The sequence below is a fragment of the Nematolebias whitei genome, chromosome 12, assembly GCF_014905685.2.
Source record: "Nematolebias whitei isolate Nwh7 chromosome 12, NemWhi1, whole genome shotgun sequence".
NCBI classification, from domain to species: Eukaryota; Metazoa; Chordata; class Actinopteri; order Cyprinodontiformes; family Rivulidae; genus Nematolebias; species Nematolebias whitei.
The window spans coordinates 4,374,683-4,390,288 of NC_056509.1; the positions used below are offsets into that span (position 1 = coordinate 4,374,683).

Here is a 15,606-nt window from a genome sequence, read left to right on the forward strand (position 1 = left end):
CAGTCATTCAGCTTTCACGCTGCATTAGGACAGAAGTACATCTGTTTCTGGTAACTGCCAGCATGTAGACTGTAGGAGCAGCATCCAGCTCTGGTCCTGGCTCAGTAAAGACCTGGACCAGTAAGGCGAGCCTGCATCATAAGGACCTACAGCTGGATCTCATTATTCCAGGAATGCAGGGCTTTTGTGCAGAATTTGGACCGGCTTTCCCTAATCCTCTTTTCTCCCTTTCAGTTGAGCTCTGTCTACAATGCCACAGTCCCACTTCTGATGAGACAATGAGGACCCACACTCGTGGGGCCCCCACAGTCTTCTTCATAAGTTTTCTGTGGACCCTGCTCACTCCAGCATCAGCAGCAGGACCAGACCCCAGTGGAGGAATCCCCTTCATGGGAGGTAACTATGACAGTCACCCAATGCTGTACTTTGGCCGGGAAGACGTAGAGGAGCTGCAGTATGCCGCGGCAGGGACCCACCAAAACATGGCCCAGAAGATCAGGGAGGCTGCGGAGACCATGCTGGAGCACCCGGAGGAATACTTGCCTCCCTGGAATCCTGTAGAGTTCAGCGCTCGCTGGAACGAGATCTACGGAAACAATCTGGGCGTGCTGGCCATGTTCTGCCTGCTGTACCCACACAGAGCTGGGGCCCTGGACCTGACCAAAGACTACATGGAGAGGATGGCGTCCCAGCCTAGTTGGTAGGGTTTCTGTTTCCTACTGTAAATCGTTAGAGCCAATGTTCAAAAGTCCACTCACTGTAGTTCGCTGTAGATGCTGAAAAAGCAATAATGTTTATGTGTGTGTGTGTGTGTGTGTGGGGGGGGGGGGGGGTTCCTGTGTGTTTGTTACCTTGTAAGGCCCAGTTTTCCAACACATATTACTTTATGAGGACCAACTGCTCCTTATGAGGCCCACGCTTTGGGCCCCATAAGGAGCAGAGCCGTTGGTGGATTAGGGGTTAGGTTTAGGACTAAGGTGTGAATTCAGGATTGGTTAAGTTTAGGTTAGGTATGTACTGATAATGTCTAAAAAAGTTAAATCTGGTCCTCTGGATATTCAAAAAAACAAAACAAAGCAAAACAACAAAAAAATGTAGAAACGTTTCGTCTCTCATCCGAGAGACTTCCTCAGTCTGAGGTGCTGTATTCAGCTCAGTCTCTTAAATAGCACCTTCTCAGAGTGGATCAACCAGTTTTGCTGCTGACAACCAAAACCAGCTGATCACATGCTCAAGAAGGAACATCAGCCTAACAATGGATCATTAGCACACTGATGGCTGTTTACTATTCACAGAGGGCTGAGTGATACTAGCAATCACAGCATTGTAAGAGGGGGACAGTTGAACACTTAGGCCTCCACCCCTGTTTAACGATGGACGGATTATTTTCACAAAGATGGCCTCCTTTACTCCTCTGTTTTTGTCCTTGCTAAGAGTGGTGAGTGCATCCCTCTCCTCTCTACTGATGTTGGAAGGTTTGACTCCCATCACCCTTTGGAGCACAAGTTAGGAGTCATCAGGACTCTGTACCACAGAGCAGACAGCGTCCCCACTAGCTCAGGAGCCAGGCAGAAGGAGAAATCCCACACAAGACAGGCTCTAGAGCAATGTGGATATCCTAACTGGGCCTTCCTGAAAGAAGAAACCCAAACAGGACTCCAGTCAGCCAACAGGTGAAAAGGAGGAACCCAGACCCAGACCAGTGGTCATTCCATATGTTGAGGGAGTATCAGAGAAACTGAGACGTTTATTTTCTAAACATAACGTCCCAGTGGCTTTTAAACCCCAAAATACATTACGGCAAAGACTGGTTCATCCCAAAGATCCAGTCCCCCGGCACAAACAGAGTAATGTTGTGTATGCTGTTCAGTGTCAGGAGGGTGATCAGTCTTACATCGGGGAAACTAAACAGCCACTGGCCAAAAGGATGGCCCAGCACAGAAGATCAACATCATCAGGCCAGGACTCTGCGGTCTACACTCATCTCCAGGCCAGCGCTCACTCTTTCAAGGATGAAGATGTGCACATCCTGGACAGAGAGGAACGATGGTTTGAGAGAGGAGTAAAGGAGGCCATCTTTGTGAAAAGAAATCGTCCATCATTAAACAGGGGCGGAGCCTCCAGGTTCAACTGTCTCCTTCTTACAATGCTGTGATTGCTAGTATCACTCAGCCCTCTGTGAACAGTAAACAGCCATCAGTGTGCTAATGATCCATTGTTAGGCTGATGGTCCTTCTTGAGCATGTGATCAGCTGGTTTTGGTTGTCAGCAGCAAAACTGGTTGATCCACTCTGAGAAGGTGCTATTTAAGAGACTGAGCTGAAAACAGCACCTCAGACTGAGGAAGTCTCTCGGATGAGAGACGAAACGTTTTACACACTTTTGTGTGTGTGTGTGTGTGTGTGTGTGTGTTGGGGTTTTCGGGTATTTTCTGGTATAAACACCTATCTGGTTGGGACCTATAGTCCTCATGGGGCCCAGTTCTAATACATTCTGTGTACTCAGTTGTAGAAAACTTCCAATTGACCTTAGAAAGCACACAATCGCTGTAACCCAGCCTATTTTACAAAAGTTAGACTAAAATAAGCAGATGGCTGGAACTGTGTTTGGTAGTAGCTGAGAATCATCCTCAGCACGGACTCTGAGCACCAACAGGATTTGACAAAGCTTCAGGAGGTCACATACACGGATGTCTTTACAAAACGTCTACAGTTCCATCATTTCAGATGACTGACGTGTCAGAGGCAGCGTGTGATATGCATTCCTTCATGGCAAAGGCCTTTAGCTGCTGTCTGTGTTCCTTTCTGCTCAGTAGTTTCCTTCTTTCTGCACTGATGCTCTTTGGGTCTGAGGGCAGAACTTTTGTAAAAGGCTCTAGGAAATATGTTTAGCAGCTGTTAGCTGAGAGCGTCCTCCCCCACTCCCCCAAGGAGAGGAAATGAAATGATCACGTGAACTGAATGCTTCAGGCTTGAGCAGAAATGACGCCTCTGAGTCCAGGTACAAACTGGGCTTGACTCTGTCAAACAGCTGCAGCTCAGTTTGAATACCGGTAGTTTGACAAATAATAAGCCAAGCTGTTCTAATGAACACCGATTAAATTCCACATGAAACTTAAAAAGATCCAGAGAGCATTCTCACCTAACAAAAGCAAACGGTGGTGGTTCTGTGTGCACTCCTGGCATTTCTGAGCTGAAGGAAATAGAAAACATACCTAGACCTTCACTTAAACATGTCAAATATTCAGTTCACTATAACTGAGTCGGAGTCAGAGAGATTTATTTGTCATTCACATCTCATGTGGTACATGTGGTGGAACGAGATTATGTACGCAGGGTCTCAGTTACATCCAACAATAAAATGTAAAAGAAAAACATTAATAAGATCTAAGATATGAACTGACATCCTGATGCATGCTCAATAATCTAGGTAGAAAAAACTACCAAAGTTAAGTCAGGTTGTTGAGACAGTTCTCTTTTTTCTTTCTGAATCTGTCATTTAATGTTTAAAAACAAAAGTCTACTATAAATAAAAGTTTTTACAGTGTTTCATCCATCCATCCATTCTCTTCCGCTTATCTAGAGTCGGGTCGTGGGGTAGCAGCCTAAGTAGGGAGGCCCAGACTTCCCTCTGCCCAACCACTTGGGCTAGCTCCTCCACGGGAATCCCAAGGTGTTCCCAGGGCAGCCGAGAAACATAGTCCCTCCAGCGTGTCCTGGGTCTTCCTCTGGGTTTCCTCCCGGTGGGACGTGCCTAGAACACCTCACCAGGGAGGCGTCCAGGAGGCTTCTTAACCAGATGCCCGAGCCACCTCAACTGGCTCCTTTCGATGTGGAAAAGCAGTGGCTCTACTCCGAGTCCCTCCCAGATGATCGAGCTTCTCACCCTATCTCTAAGGGAGAGCCCAGACACCCTGTGGAGAAAACTCATTTCGGCCGCTTGTATCCGAGATCTCATTCTTTTGGTCACAACCCAAAGCTCATGACCATAGATGAGGGTAGGAACGTAGATCGACCAGTAAATTGAGAGCTTCGCCTTTTGACTCAGCTCTCTCTTCACCACGACAGACCTGTACAGCACCTGCTTCACTGCTGACGCTGCACCTATCCACCTATCAATCTCATGCTCTATTTTTCCATCATTCGTGAACAAGACCCCAAGATACTTAAACTCCTCCACTTGGGGCAGGACCTCCTCCCCGACCCGGAGAGGGAACTCTACCCTTTTCTGGATCGAGACCATGGCCTTGGATTTGGAGGAACTGATCCTCATCCCGGCCGCGTCACACTCGGCTGCAAAACGCTCCAACGAAAGCTGTAGATCACGACCTGATAAAGCCAATAGGACCACATCATCTGCAACAAACAGAGAAGCGATCCTAAGGCCACCAAAATGGATCCCTTCAACACCTTGGCTGCGCCTAGAAATTCTGTCCATAAAAGTTATGAATTGGTGACAGAGGGCAACCGTGGCGGAGTCCAACTCTCACTGGGAACGAGCCCAACTTACTGCTGGCAATGCGGACCAAGCTCTGACACGGGTCGTAAAGGGACCTAACAGCCCATATCAAATGGCCTGGTACCCCATACTCCCGGAGTACCCCCCACAGGGCTCCCCGAGGGACGAGGTTGAACACCTTCTCCAAGTTCACAAAGCACATTTAGACTGGTTGGGCAAACTCCCACGCACCCTCCATGACCCTGCTGAGGGTGTAGAGCTGGTCCAGTGTTCCATGACCAGGACGGAAACCGCACTGCTCCTCCTGAATCCGAGGTTCAACTATCCGATGGACCCTCCTCTCCAGAACACCTGAATAGATCTTACCAGGTAGGCTTAACAGCGTGATCCCCCTATAGTTGGAAAACACTCTAGGGTCCCCCTTTTTGAATAGGGGGACCACCACCCAAGTCTGTCAATACAGGGGAACTGCCCCCGATGTCCATGCAATATTGCAGAGTCGTGTAAGCCAACACAACCCCACAACATCCAGAGCTTTAAGGACCTCCGGGCGAATCTCATCCACCCCCGGGGCCCTGCCACCGAGGAGCTTTTTAACCACCTCGGTGATCTCAACACCAGAGATTGGATGGCCCGACCCAAAGTCCCCAGGCTCCGCTTCCTCAGTGGAAGATTTGCCAGTGGGATTGAGGAGGTCTTCTAAGTATTCTGTTCACCGACCCAACCCACCTCCAGATCTCCCTGTCATTGCTTACGTGAGCGTCGAAGTCCCCCAGTAGAACAAGGGAGTACCCAGGAGGCGCACTCTCCAGTACCCCCTCCAAGGACTCCAAAAAGTGTGGGTAATCTGAGCTGCTGTTTGGCGCATAAGCACAAACAACAGTCAGAACCCGTCCCCCCACATGTAGGCGGAGGGAGGCCACCCTCTCATTCACCGGGGTGAACCCCAATGTACAGGCACCAAGATGGGGGGGCAAAGAGTATGCCCACTCCTGCTCTGCCCCTCTCAGCAGGGGCAACTCCAGAGGGGAAGAGTGTCCAACCCCTCTAAAGGAAACTGGTTCCAGAGCCAGAGCCATGTGTTGAGGTGAGTCTGACTATTTCTAGCCGGAATCTCTCAACCTCACACACCAGCTCAGGCTCCTTCCCCACCAGAGAGGTGACATTCCACGTCCCAATAGCCAGCTTCTGTAGTCAAGGATCAGACCGCCAGGGTCCCTGCCCTCAGCCACCACCACATTGCACCCGACCCCTTTGGCCCCTCCCACAGGTGGTGAGCCCATGGGAAGGGGGCCCATGTTGCCTCTTCGGGCTGTAGTATTTGAAACACCTTAAATAAATTAAAGAGGACAACTTCAGTACCTGTTGCAAAGTGTTCCAGGTTTCAGGAGCTGAGTAGGAACAGGCCTTTTTGCCGAGTTCAGTCCGCACTGGGGGAATGTTGCAGATGATGGCCTGAGAGCACATATTGTAACTGCACTGTTGACGTGACATGTGGGAGGAGATAAAAGAAGGTAGCAGACCAAAGAGGGATTTATAGATGAAGATGTACCAGTGTGAGAGCCTACGTGTAGATAATGATGACCAGCTGACCAAGGAGTACAGGGTACAGTGATGGGTATGGTAGTTACAACCAGTTATGAATGTTAGCGCCATGGTATGGTATGGTATAAATGGTATGGTATAAAGTTTATTCATTTTTTAAAAATACAAAACAATTCCATAACAATATAAAAAAGATACAAAAGATTTAAAATGAAAGGCAGCAGAAAGAAGAAAAAATCTTATTATATCTGCCCCTTTTTTCAAACAATTATTTCAATCATAATAATTTTCAAATAACAGAACAAAATGAATAACTTTCTAATTTTTCCAATTCTAATACAAAACACACACTAATCTACTTCATATACACTTTTTTAACAATTCAGCTTTGATCTTTTTCTTAAATGTACACATTGACTTGACATTTTTAACATCACTCTCTAGACCATTCCACAATCCAACTCCTTGGATTGAGGTAGACCTTCCCTTCAGACTAGTTCTGAATTTTGGTTTGACAGATATCTCTATCCCCTTAAGATTATAACAACTTTGTCTTTAAACAAAATTTATTTGGATATTTAATGGTAATGTGTTATTTTGAGCCCTATACATAACTGATAAAATACTGTAATCTACCAAATCATGGAACTTCAATAAGTTCAGTTGATAAAATAATGTGCTTGATGGGTGACTGTAATGCTTTCTGGTGATAATTCTTACAGCTCTTTTCTGTAAAATAAAAATAGGTTTTGTAAATGTTTTACATGCTTTCCCCCAAACATCAATGCAATAGATTAAATGTGGAACAATGATTGTGTTATACAACATGTACAGAACTTTATCATTTAATAATTCCCTGACTTTGTATAGTACTGCAATAGATTTAGCTATTTTTGTTCTTACAGAATTTATGTGATTTTTCCATGTTAGCTGTTCATCAATGATTACACCCAAAAATTTAATCTCATTAACTCTACAAATCTCAACACCCTCAATTTTAAATGGATTGTCAACAGTTCTCTTTTTGTTACTAAATATCATGTATTTAGTTTTATCTAAATTTAATGATAATTTATTCATTTTATACCAAGTTTGTATTTGATCAAATTCTGTCTTCATCAATTCCAACATCCGTTTTACATCTTTACCCAAACAAAAAAATGTGGTGTCATCTGCAAAAAGGACACATTTGAGGAGTCCTGATACATTCACTAAGTCAATCACATATAAAATAAATAACTTTCGTCCAAGTACAGAGCCTTGAGGAACTCCACAAGTGATATTGCACAGGTCAGATCTTACACCATTTTTCCATGGTAGACAGTATCCAACATCAGCAAGGAGCTGGCAGGGACATTCATGTAATTAATGTCATCATAGTCAATGTCATGTAGGAAACTAGCTTTTACAAGGCGTTTTCTAGCATTCAGAGTTAAGCAAGATCTATTTCTGAAAAGAAACCCAGTTTTAATTTCAGTTTCTTTATCAAGTTTTCAAAATGTGGTTTAAAAGATAGATGTGCATCAACCAAAATTACCAAGTATTTGTAAGAAAAGAGTTCAGAATCAGAATAAGCTTTATTATCATTGCACCGAGATACAACGAGACCATGTACATGCAGTCATCTGGAAGATGGACGGAGTGCACAAAGCTGCTACTGCACTGAGCGCGGCCTCTCTTATCCTTATCAGAATAATAATCTTAGATAGAAAAAGGGGGGAAAAACATGAGGGTAGATAGTGGTATTACAAAAAAAAGATCTGTCACTTCTTGTCTATCAGGACACGATTTGAGACATCAAAAGACTACCAGCAAGCACAATTAAAACATGATTACATATGCATTTGACGTCGAGGTGTTGAGATTAGTCTATAAGCACTTTTCAGATCAGCCACATTTTCTAAGGATGTTGTTTCAGCCAGCAGTTCTGATAAGCTTGCACAGAAAGTTCTCCGGGGGGGTTGCGATAGATGAAGCTTTTGTCCTTGGTTACCCATGACCCAGCAGAAATTTGATAGTCGGCCCGTCTCCGAGGTTGTCGGGGAGTCAGATTCAGATAAGCTTGATTGTTGTTTTTCTTCAGGCAGACAGATTACTTTTTCTTCAGCTTTGAGTCCATTTGGACGTTGTGGTTCTGAAATAGCCTAATTGTGGGATTCCATTCCACTGATCCATGCTATGAGTCTCCCTCAAGGTCGAACTCACCATGCTGACGAGTCCCAGAAGCTGCAGGTGGCCTGCGATTCTCATAAATCGCCTCCACCTTACGGTTTAGCTCGTAAACCAGATGATTTAGAGTTCTTACAACACGGACCAAATCTTCACACTGACTCGGAAGCGTTGCCATGGCCAAAACTGCTGCCAATGTCTTCTTCAAAAGTTGATAAAACAGAGCCCCGCCGATGCCAAAAAGCAGAGTCCCTGCTATCATAATTTCAAATATGTAAACATATTCAACATCCTCCTGAGACAGGACTGAGAGGCATATCAGCTGCCACACTCCCCACGGAACCATGACATACCCCACGGTGTGCATCTCAGTTGGACATGCCGGTTCTCCAGGACCTTGTCGCTTTGATGAAAAAATCTTATCAATAGAGTTGAACGTTCAAGATACCAAATCCATAGTCTTCTTAATTTACGTTCGGGAGCTGTGAACCAGGCACTTCAGACACACAGAGAGCAGAGCAGGAGGAAGGAAAAACGAGGGAGGAAAGACAGAAGCAGCCACCTTGATCAGAGGCAGAGATCAGTTAGTGGTCGTGCAGGAGATAATGAAGAGCAAAAGTCAGAATGAAGAGGACCACTAAGCATCTGATGATCTTGGGGGTTCTGGAGACTGAAGAGGTCCAAACTGATGTGGATTTCTGCAGGAGAGGCTGAGTCCGGTGAGGGGCTGCAGCGACAGGTGGGTGGTGAGTCCGTTGCGCGAAGAGACGTGGTCACACAAGTCAGGGTCCAAAACTGGAGAGCAGAAGACAGGAGGTACCGGAGGAGAAGACGAGGAGGCGTTGTCATGCAGGCGAAGGTCAGAACCGAAAGCAGAAGATGTAATAATCCAAAGGGTCGAGCGAGAGACAATGTCCAGGTGAGTCGTGGGTCCAGGAGCGGGGAGGTCAAGCCAAGAGGGGAGGACAGGAACCAGGAGCAGGACAGGAACAAAGAGACAGGTAAACTATGACAAGGGAACATGAAAGGCTATGGGGGAACAAGGCAGGATCAAGAACGCGAGGTATTTACTTGCAGAGAACTGTTTTCAACTACCGGGCACCGAAGAAGAGAAAGAGTGCAGCTTTTAAAGGGTGAGAGAGACAGGTGCAGCCAGTTGAGTTCAATCAGCTGCTGCTGGCTGCAGTGAAGACAAAACTAAACAACCGTGACATCACCCTCAACCAGCATGTAAAGAAGACAAACTAAAATACACGTATATAAATAAACATTGAACGGACAGAATAAATGAAACTTACATAAAAGATCTTTTGCAAACTATAAAGGGTGATCAGGGTGACAGAAAATATAATCTATGGGATGTGATTCGTGACAGTTTTGGAGCAGCAACTGCTAAAGCCCGATAACCTCTGGACTTCAGTTTGGATCTGGGGACTTCTAAGAGGAACTGGTTGGTAGACCGGAGTGCTCTTATTGGAGTGTAGATGTTAATAAGATTGCATAAATATGATGGGGCCAGACCTTTTAAGACTTAAAAAACAAGCAATAAAATCTTAAAATCAATCCGGAAGTGGACAGGAAGCCAGTGAAGCCAGGACAGGCGTTATGCGCCAATATTTTCTAGTTGCAGTTAAACTGTGGTGGATGTGGCTGAGCGGTTAGAGCAGTCGCCCTCCAACACAAGAGTTGGGGGTAGGAATGCGCGATATAAACGGTATATGGTAGAAACGATAGAGATTTAGCCTAGGATAGAGATCTGACTTCTACTGGCTAACCGCAGTAATACTGTGTCTGATGTAAAATCAGAGCTGTCAGTTTAATTGTTACTTATTTTAGTTGAAAACTGTGCGCAAGTGGCGTTAAAGTGCTTCCTGGAGGATCACGCCATCTTAGAGCTTTTCCAATCTGGCTTTAAACCTCTCCACAGCACTGAAACTGCCCTGCTGAAGGTCTTTAACGACATCTTCAGATCCACAGATACTGGTGATTCTGTGTTGCTTGTCCTGTTGGACCTCACAGCCGCCTTTGACACCATCGACCATGAGATCCTCATTGCTAGGTTGGAGCAGTGGGTGAGCGTCACAGGATCAGCCCTCAATTGGTTCAGATCTTACCTCGCTGACAGATCCTTTTGTGTCTCCATCAAGGATTTTAGTTCCGCAGAGGCAGAGCTTAAATGGGGGGTTCCGCAGGGGTCCATCCTGGGTCCCCTCCTATTCTCTTTATACCTGCTGCCGCTTGGTTCTATTTTCCGGAAACACAACATGCCCTTCCACTTCTATGCCGATGACTGTCAAATTTACTTCTCCCTAAGACACAATGGTACATGCTCTATTCAACGGCTGCTCAACTGCCTGGCTGACATCAGGGACTGGATGGCTTTAAATTTCTTGAGTTTCAATGAAAAGAAGTCTGAAGTCATGTTGTACCCTCCCAATGACACGATCACAAACCACTGTATCGACCTCTCCGCTCTAACCCTGTCAGAAAAACAAAGAGTCACTAATCTGGGTGTGATAATGAACCCTTCCCTGAAACTTAACAATCATGTAAACATGATTGTTAAATCATGCTTCTTCCAACTGAGGCGGCTGTCTAAACTGAAGCCCATATTGTCCAAAAAGAACCTGGAGACAGTAATACATGCATTCATTACATCTAGGCTTGATTACTGCAATTAGCTCCTGTTTGGCATCAGTCATACCTCCATTGCACGACTACAACTGGTCCAGAATGCAGCAGCCCAATTTTTAACCAGTACAGGCAAAAGAGAGCACATTACACCAGTTTTGGCCTCCCTGCACTAGTTACTGGTTCACCTTCGAATCCAGTTCAAAATACTCCTGTATGTCTACAAATCATTGAACAGTCCCCTCCCCCATCTCTCTGATCTGCTACAACCGTATGTCCCACCACGTTCCCTGAGGTCAGCAGACCAGTTGCTCCTCACAGTTCCAGGAACTAGTCTTAAGCGCAGAGGTGACAGGGCCTTCTTTGTAGTAGGACCAAGACTCTGGAACGAGTTACCTCTGCTTGTCAGACAGGCCCCCTCCCTCTCGGTTTTCAAGTCCCGTTTAAAAACTCACGACTATTCAGTAGCTTTCAACACCAGATGATCTGTGTTTTGATCCTGTGTGCTCCACACTGGTTTGTTGTCATTATCTGCATAGTTTTTATGTCTATATTCTGATTTACCTCATTTTGTATTTTGCTTTGTGTGTTACCTGTTGTTTTGTCTGTACAGCACTTTGGTTGGCCTTGTAGCTGTTTTAAGTGCTTTATAAATAAAGTGGTATGGTATGGTATAAAGTCTTTTCTTCGAGAGCTACGTATCGAAGCTACAAGCTAACTACAGCTGGCTTGCCATAGTGTTGCCGTATTCTGGCGCATGCGCAAAATGCTGTGTTCTGTCGAAAGTTTTTGGGTTTTTTTTCCGTTGAAAGTTAAAGCGTTGGTCAGCTTTAGAGAAACCTGCTCTCTGATCTGTAAAAGAACGCCTTGTTGTGTGATTTTACTGCGAGACCCTCTGGTCAAAGCCACAGATTCATTTTGTGTCAGCTCTCCATTAAAGCAGAAGGAGGCGCCAACTAGAGGTTTGGAGGGTGAAGTGTTTCAGTGTAAAATGCTGCTCTGTTGCTGTTCATTTCTTAAGTGAGAAGACTGGAAACTGTTAAGAGTTAACAACATATTCTTTTGTTTAAAACAGATGGCTAAAACTACATTTGATATATTTGGCACTGCTTTGCACTACAAGAAAGAAGCCTAATACTTGATTTGTTTATTATTTTAAAACTCTCTGAACCTAGTAGTGGAATTTTCTTAGTTCAAAATATATGATGACAAAAGGACACCCTATGCTTTTTTATTCCTATTGCAAGTTTTATACCAAAAAACATATTGTGATATATATCGTTATCGACACCCTTCACAATACATATCGTGATATGAATTTTATGCCATATCGCACATTCCTAGTTGGGGGTTTGAATCCATCAGCAGTCACATGCCGAAGTGTCCCTGGGCAAGACACTGAATCCCTCATTGCCTCCAATGTGTATCCCATCAGTGTATGAATGTGCTAAAACTGTTATGATCTGTGTTTAGTTGAACCCAGTGACGCAGGTAAAACCCAACGCAGGTAGGACTCTGACTCAATAGATAATATATAAATAAAACCATTTATTGAAAAGAAAAGCAAAACCTGACGTGGCAGTAAAAAACTTACAACAGAGGTACTCAGGCTGAACAGGGACAGATCACACACCATGGAAGGATAATCCTCAGACAGGGAAACAAAGACAGGCAGGATATATAGGCATTCTAATGAGGGGTAAACAGGAAACAGCTGGATCAAGTGACAGGTGAACGCCATTAGTTAATAGTGGAGGAAAACTGTGAGAGAAGCAGGAGAATAGGGAGAACAGAAAGACCACACGAGGGCAGCACACACCAAGGAAACAATCCTCACAGTACCCCATCCCCAAGGGTGTCCCTTGATGTCCCAAGACCTCCCCCCAACAACAAGGGTGGGAGGAGGGGGGACCTAGAGGATGGAGGGCATGAGATGGGACACAAGGGAAAGAAAACAAAAAACAGGGCAAGGCCTGGGAACTAAACACAAGGACTAACACAAGGAAACACAAAAAGTTCAGGTGGGCGGCCAGGAGGCCATCCAGCATGCAGTAGCAGTTCCGGTGGGCAACTAAGAGGCCTATCAATGGATGATAGGAGTTCAGGAGGGCGACCGTGAGGCCGTCCAGAGCGGGACCAGAGTTCAGGAGGGCGGCCGTGAGACCATCCAGAGTGGGACCAGAGTTCGGGGAAAGATGGAATGGGGCCAATGATGGTGATGATGGCAGCTGCTGGTCCAGATATGGTGGTGCTGTCAGCTGCTGGGCCAGAAATGGTAGTGCTGGTAGCTGCTGGGCCAGAGATGGTGGTGCTGGCAGCTGCGGGGACGGTTGGGACATTGGCAGCTGCGGGGACGGATGGGATGTCGGCAGCTGCGGGTCCAGACCAGGGTTCTGCTGCCTTGGGGCCAGATCAGGGTTCTGCTACTTCGGGGCCAGACCAGGGTTCAACAGCCAGGGAGTCAGGCCTGGGTTCAGCAGCCGGGGAGTCAGGCCTGGGTTCAGCAGCCAGGAAGTTGGGCCTGGGTTCAACAGCCGGGCAGTCGGGCTTGGGTTCAGTAGCCATCATGGTGATCTCTGTGGCTGTAGTTGCTAAGGAGACATCTGTGGCTGCAGTTTCTAAGGAGACATCTGTGGTTGCAGTTGCTAAGGAGACATCTGTGGCTGCACTGCATGCAACCCCCAGGCCTTGGGGGTTGCATGCAGTGCAGGATCCACCTCGGGGGCTGCATGCACTGTTGCTAAGGTGGAATTTGAGACCTCTGTTGCTGAGGCGAGCATCGAGACCTCTGTAGCTGAGGCGGGCGTCGAGACCTCTGTTGCTGACGCTGGTGTCGAGACCTCTGTTGCTGCGGCAGTCTTCAGCAGCAGAGTCTTTGGTGGCTGTGGAGACCTCAACGGGCAGAAACAGTTCAGGCAGTTGGCCGGGAGGTCATCCATCAGTCAGGAACAGATCAGGCAACTGGCCAGAGGATTGTCCATCACGCCGGAGCAGACCAAGCGGACGGCTGGAGAGCCATCTATCATGTCGAAGCTGACCAGGCGAGTGGCTTGGATGGAACATGGAGTCTGGACGGGTCGTGGAACCTGGACGGGTCATGGAGCCAAGGTGAGGCACGGACCCAGGAGTGAGGACCTTGGTAGATGGAGCTAGAGTGAGAACGTCATCAGGTGAGCCAGGAGCGAGGACCTCCGGTGGACCAGGATATTCTGGGCTTGGGTCAGGAGCAAAGACCTCAGGCGGACCAGGAGAGAAGACCTTAGGCAGACCAGGGACGAGGACCTCAGCCGATGGACCAGGAGCGAGGACCCCAGCCGACAGACTAAGAGCAAGGACCTTAGTGGGCAGACCAGTGTCGAGGAGCTCAGCAGGTGGACCAGAACCCCCTGGAGGCGTGGATGACGCAGAATCCTCTGGAGGCACGAGCGGCGCAGAATCCTCTGGAGGCGCGGGCAGCACAGAACCCTCTGGAGGCACAGCAGTGGCCGACACAGGAACCACAGGAACGGTGGCGGTGGACACAGGAACCACAGGAGCAGCGGCGGTCAGTGTAGGAACCACCGGAATGGCGGCAGTCGACGCAGGAACCACCGGAGCGGCGGCAGCTGACGTGGTGACCTCAGGAGGAGCGGCAGCGGTGGCTGACGGAGGAACCATAGGAGCCAGTGAATCTGGTAGGTGTTGTGGTGGTTCTTTATACAGTTCTTTAAGAGTCCTTACTTTTATGAGTATTGTTTAATATTCTGGTAGTTTAATAGGTCCAGGTTTGGATATTAATAATTTCTCCATGATGGAAAAAGTAGTGAATCTATATTTACTCTCTAGGTGGAGAGTAGCGGATGTGTGCAGTTTCTGCAGTTGTAGGTTCAGGGAAGTGAGATCAGAGTGAGAATTATCAGAGGAGTCACTATAATCCAATTGAAAGACATCAGCAGACTCTGATGGTAAGGCACAGCAATGAGAAGTGTTGTCTAGGACCTTCACTGAAACACAGGAAGAGCTTTGAGGGACCTCCATCTAGACCCTCTCGGAGGAAAAATGAGCAACGTCCTCCAGGACCTGCTCAAAGGCACTAGGGGCAGAGGAACCATCATGGCTGCCACTCATTGAGACACAGGAAGGAGTGGGCGGCACGGGAGGAGGATCAGTGGACCAGCCTTGGGTCCAACGATGATACCCCTTTCGACGGTGATAAGAAGAGACGTGGAGGGGCAAGACGTGAGGAGCTGCTGATTCCTTATGTGACTCAGGTGAAGTGTCGTTTTCGCTGGGTGTCGGAGCAGGAGGCAGAGGGAGAAGAATGCGCAGCATGCACCTCTCTTCAAAAATCTCTGACAGAATCTCCGACATCCCCGGGGAATCACATAAACTAGGAAGGCGAAAAAACTCCCCCAGCATGACTTCTGTGGCTGCCCATCTTAATTTCAGATCCTTGGAGGAAGCCATAGTATCCACGTATCTCCACGTTATTTTGCAGAGCTGCTGCTGATCCTCTGGATCAAGACCTGCGAGAAACGGGAAACCTTGTGGGTTCATAGTTTGTCCGAGGATTCTGTTATGATCTTTGTTTAGTTGAACCCAGTGATGAAGGGAAGACCCAACGCAGGCAGGACTCTGACTCGATAGATAATATATATAAATGTAGTGAACTTGACCTGATGTCAAATCTTGACCTTAGGATCATATGGTCAGAAACTGTCATTTCATTGATTTGCATCCAGAAATACAGGCTGATCGATCCTGAGACTTTCTTTCGTGAAATAATCAAGTGGAAAAAGACAATTCTCTATGATCATTACTATT

General features: G+C 46.8%; 1 protein-coding gene across 1 annotated transcript in view; it reads left to right on the top strand.

The window, feature by feature from the left end:
• Window positions 1-264: 264 nt before the first annotated feature.
• The window catches only part of dse (dermatan sulfate epimerase), a 116,330-nt gene continuing 100,988 nt past the window's right edge, over window positions 265-15,606 (top strand). Inside the window, exon 1 of the mRNA XM_037685703.1 lies at window positions 265-700. Coding sequence (XP_037541631.1) covers window positions 279-700 — 422 coding nt within the window. The 5' untranslated portion in view covers window positions 265-278. The remainder of the gene's footprint in view (window positions 701-15,606) is intronic.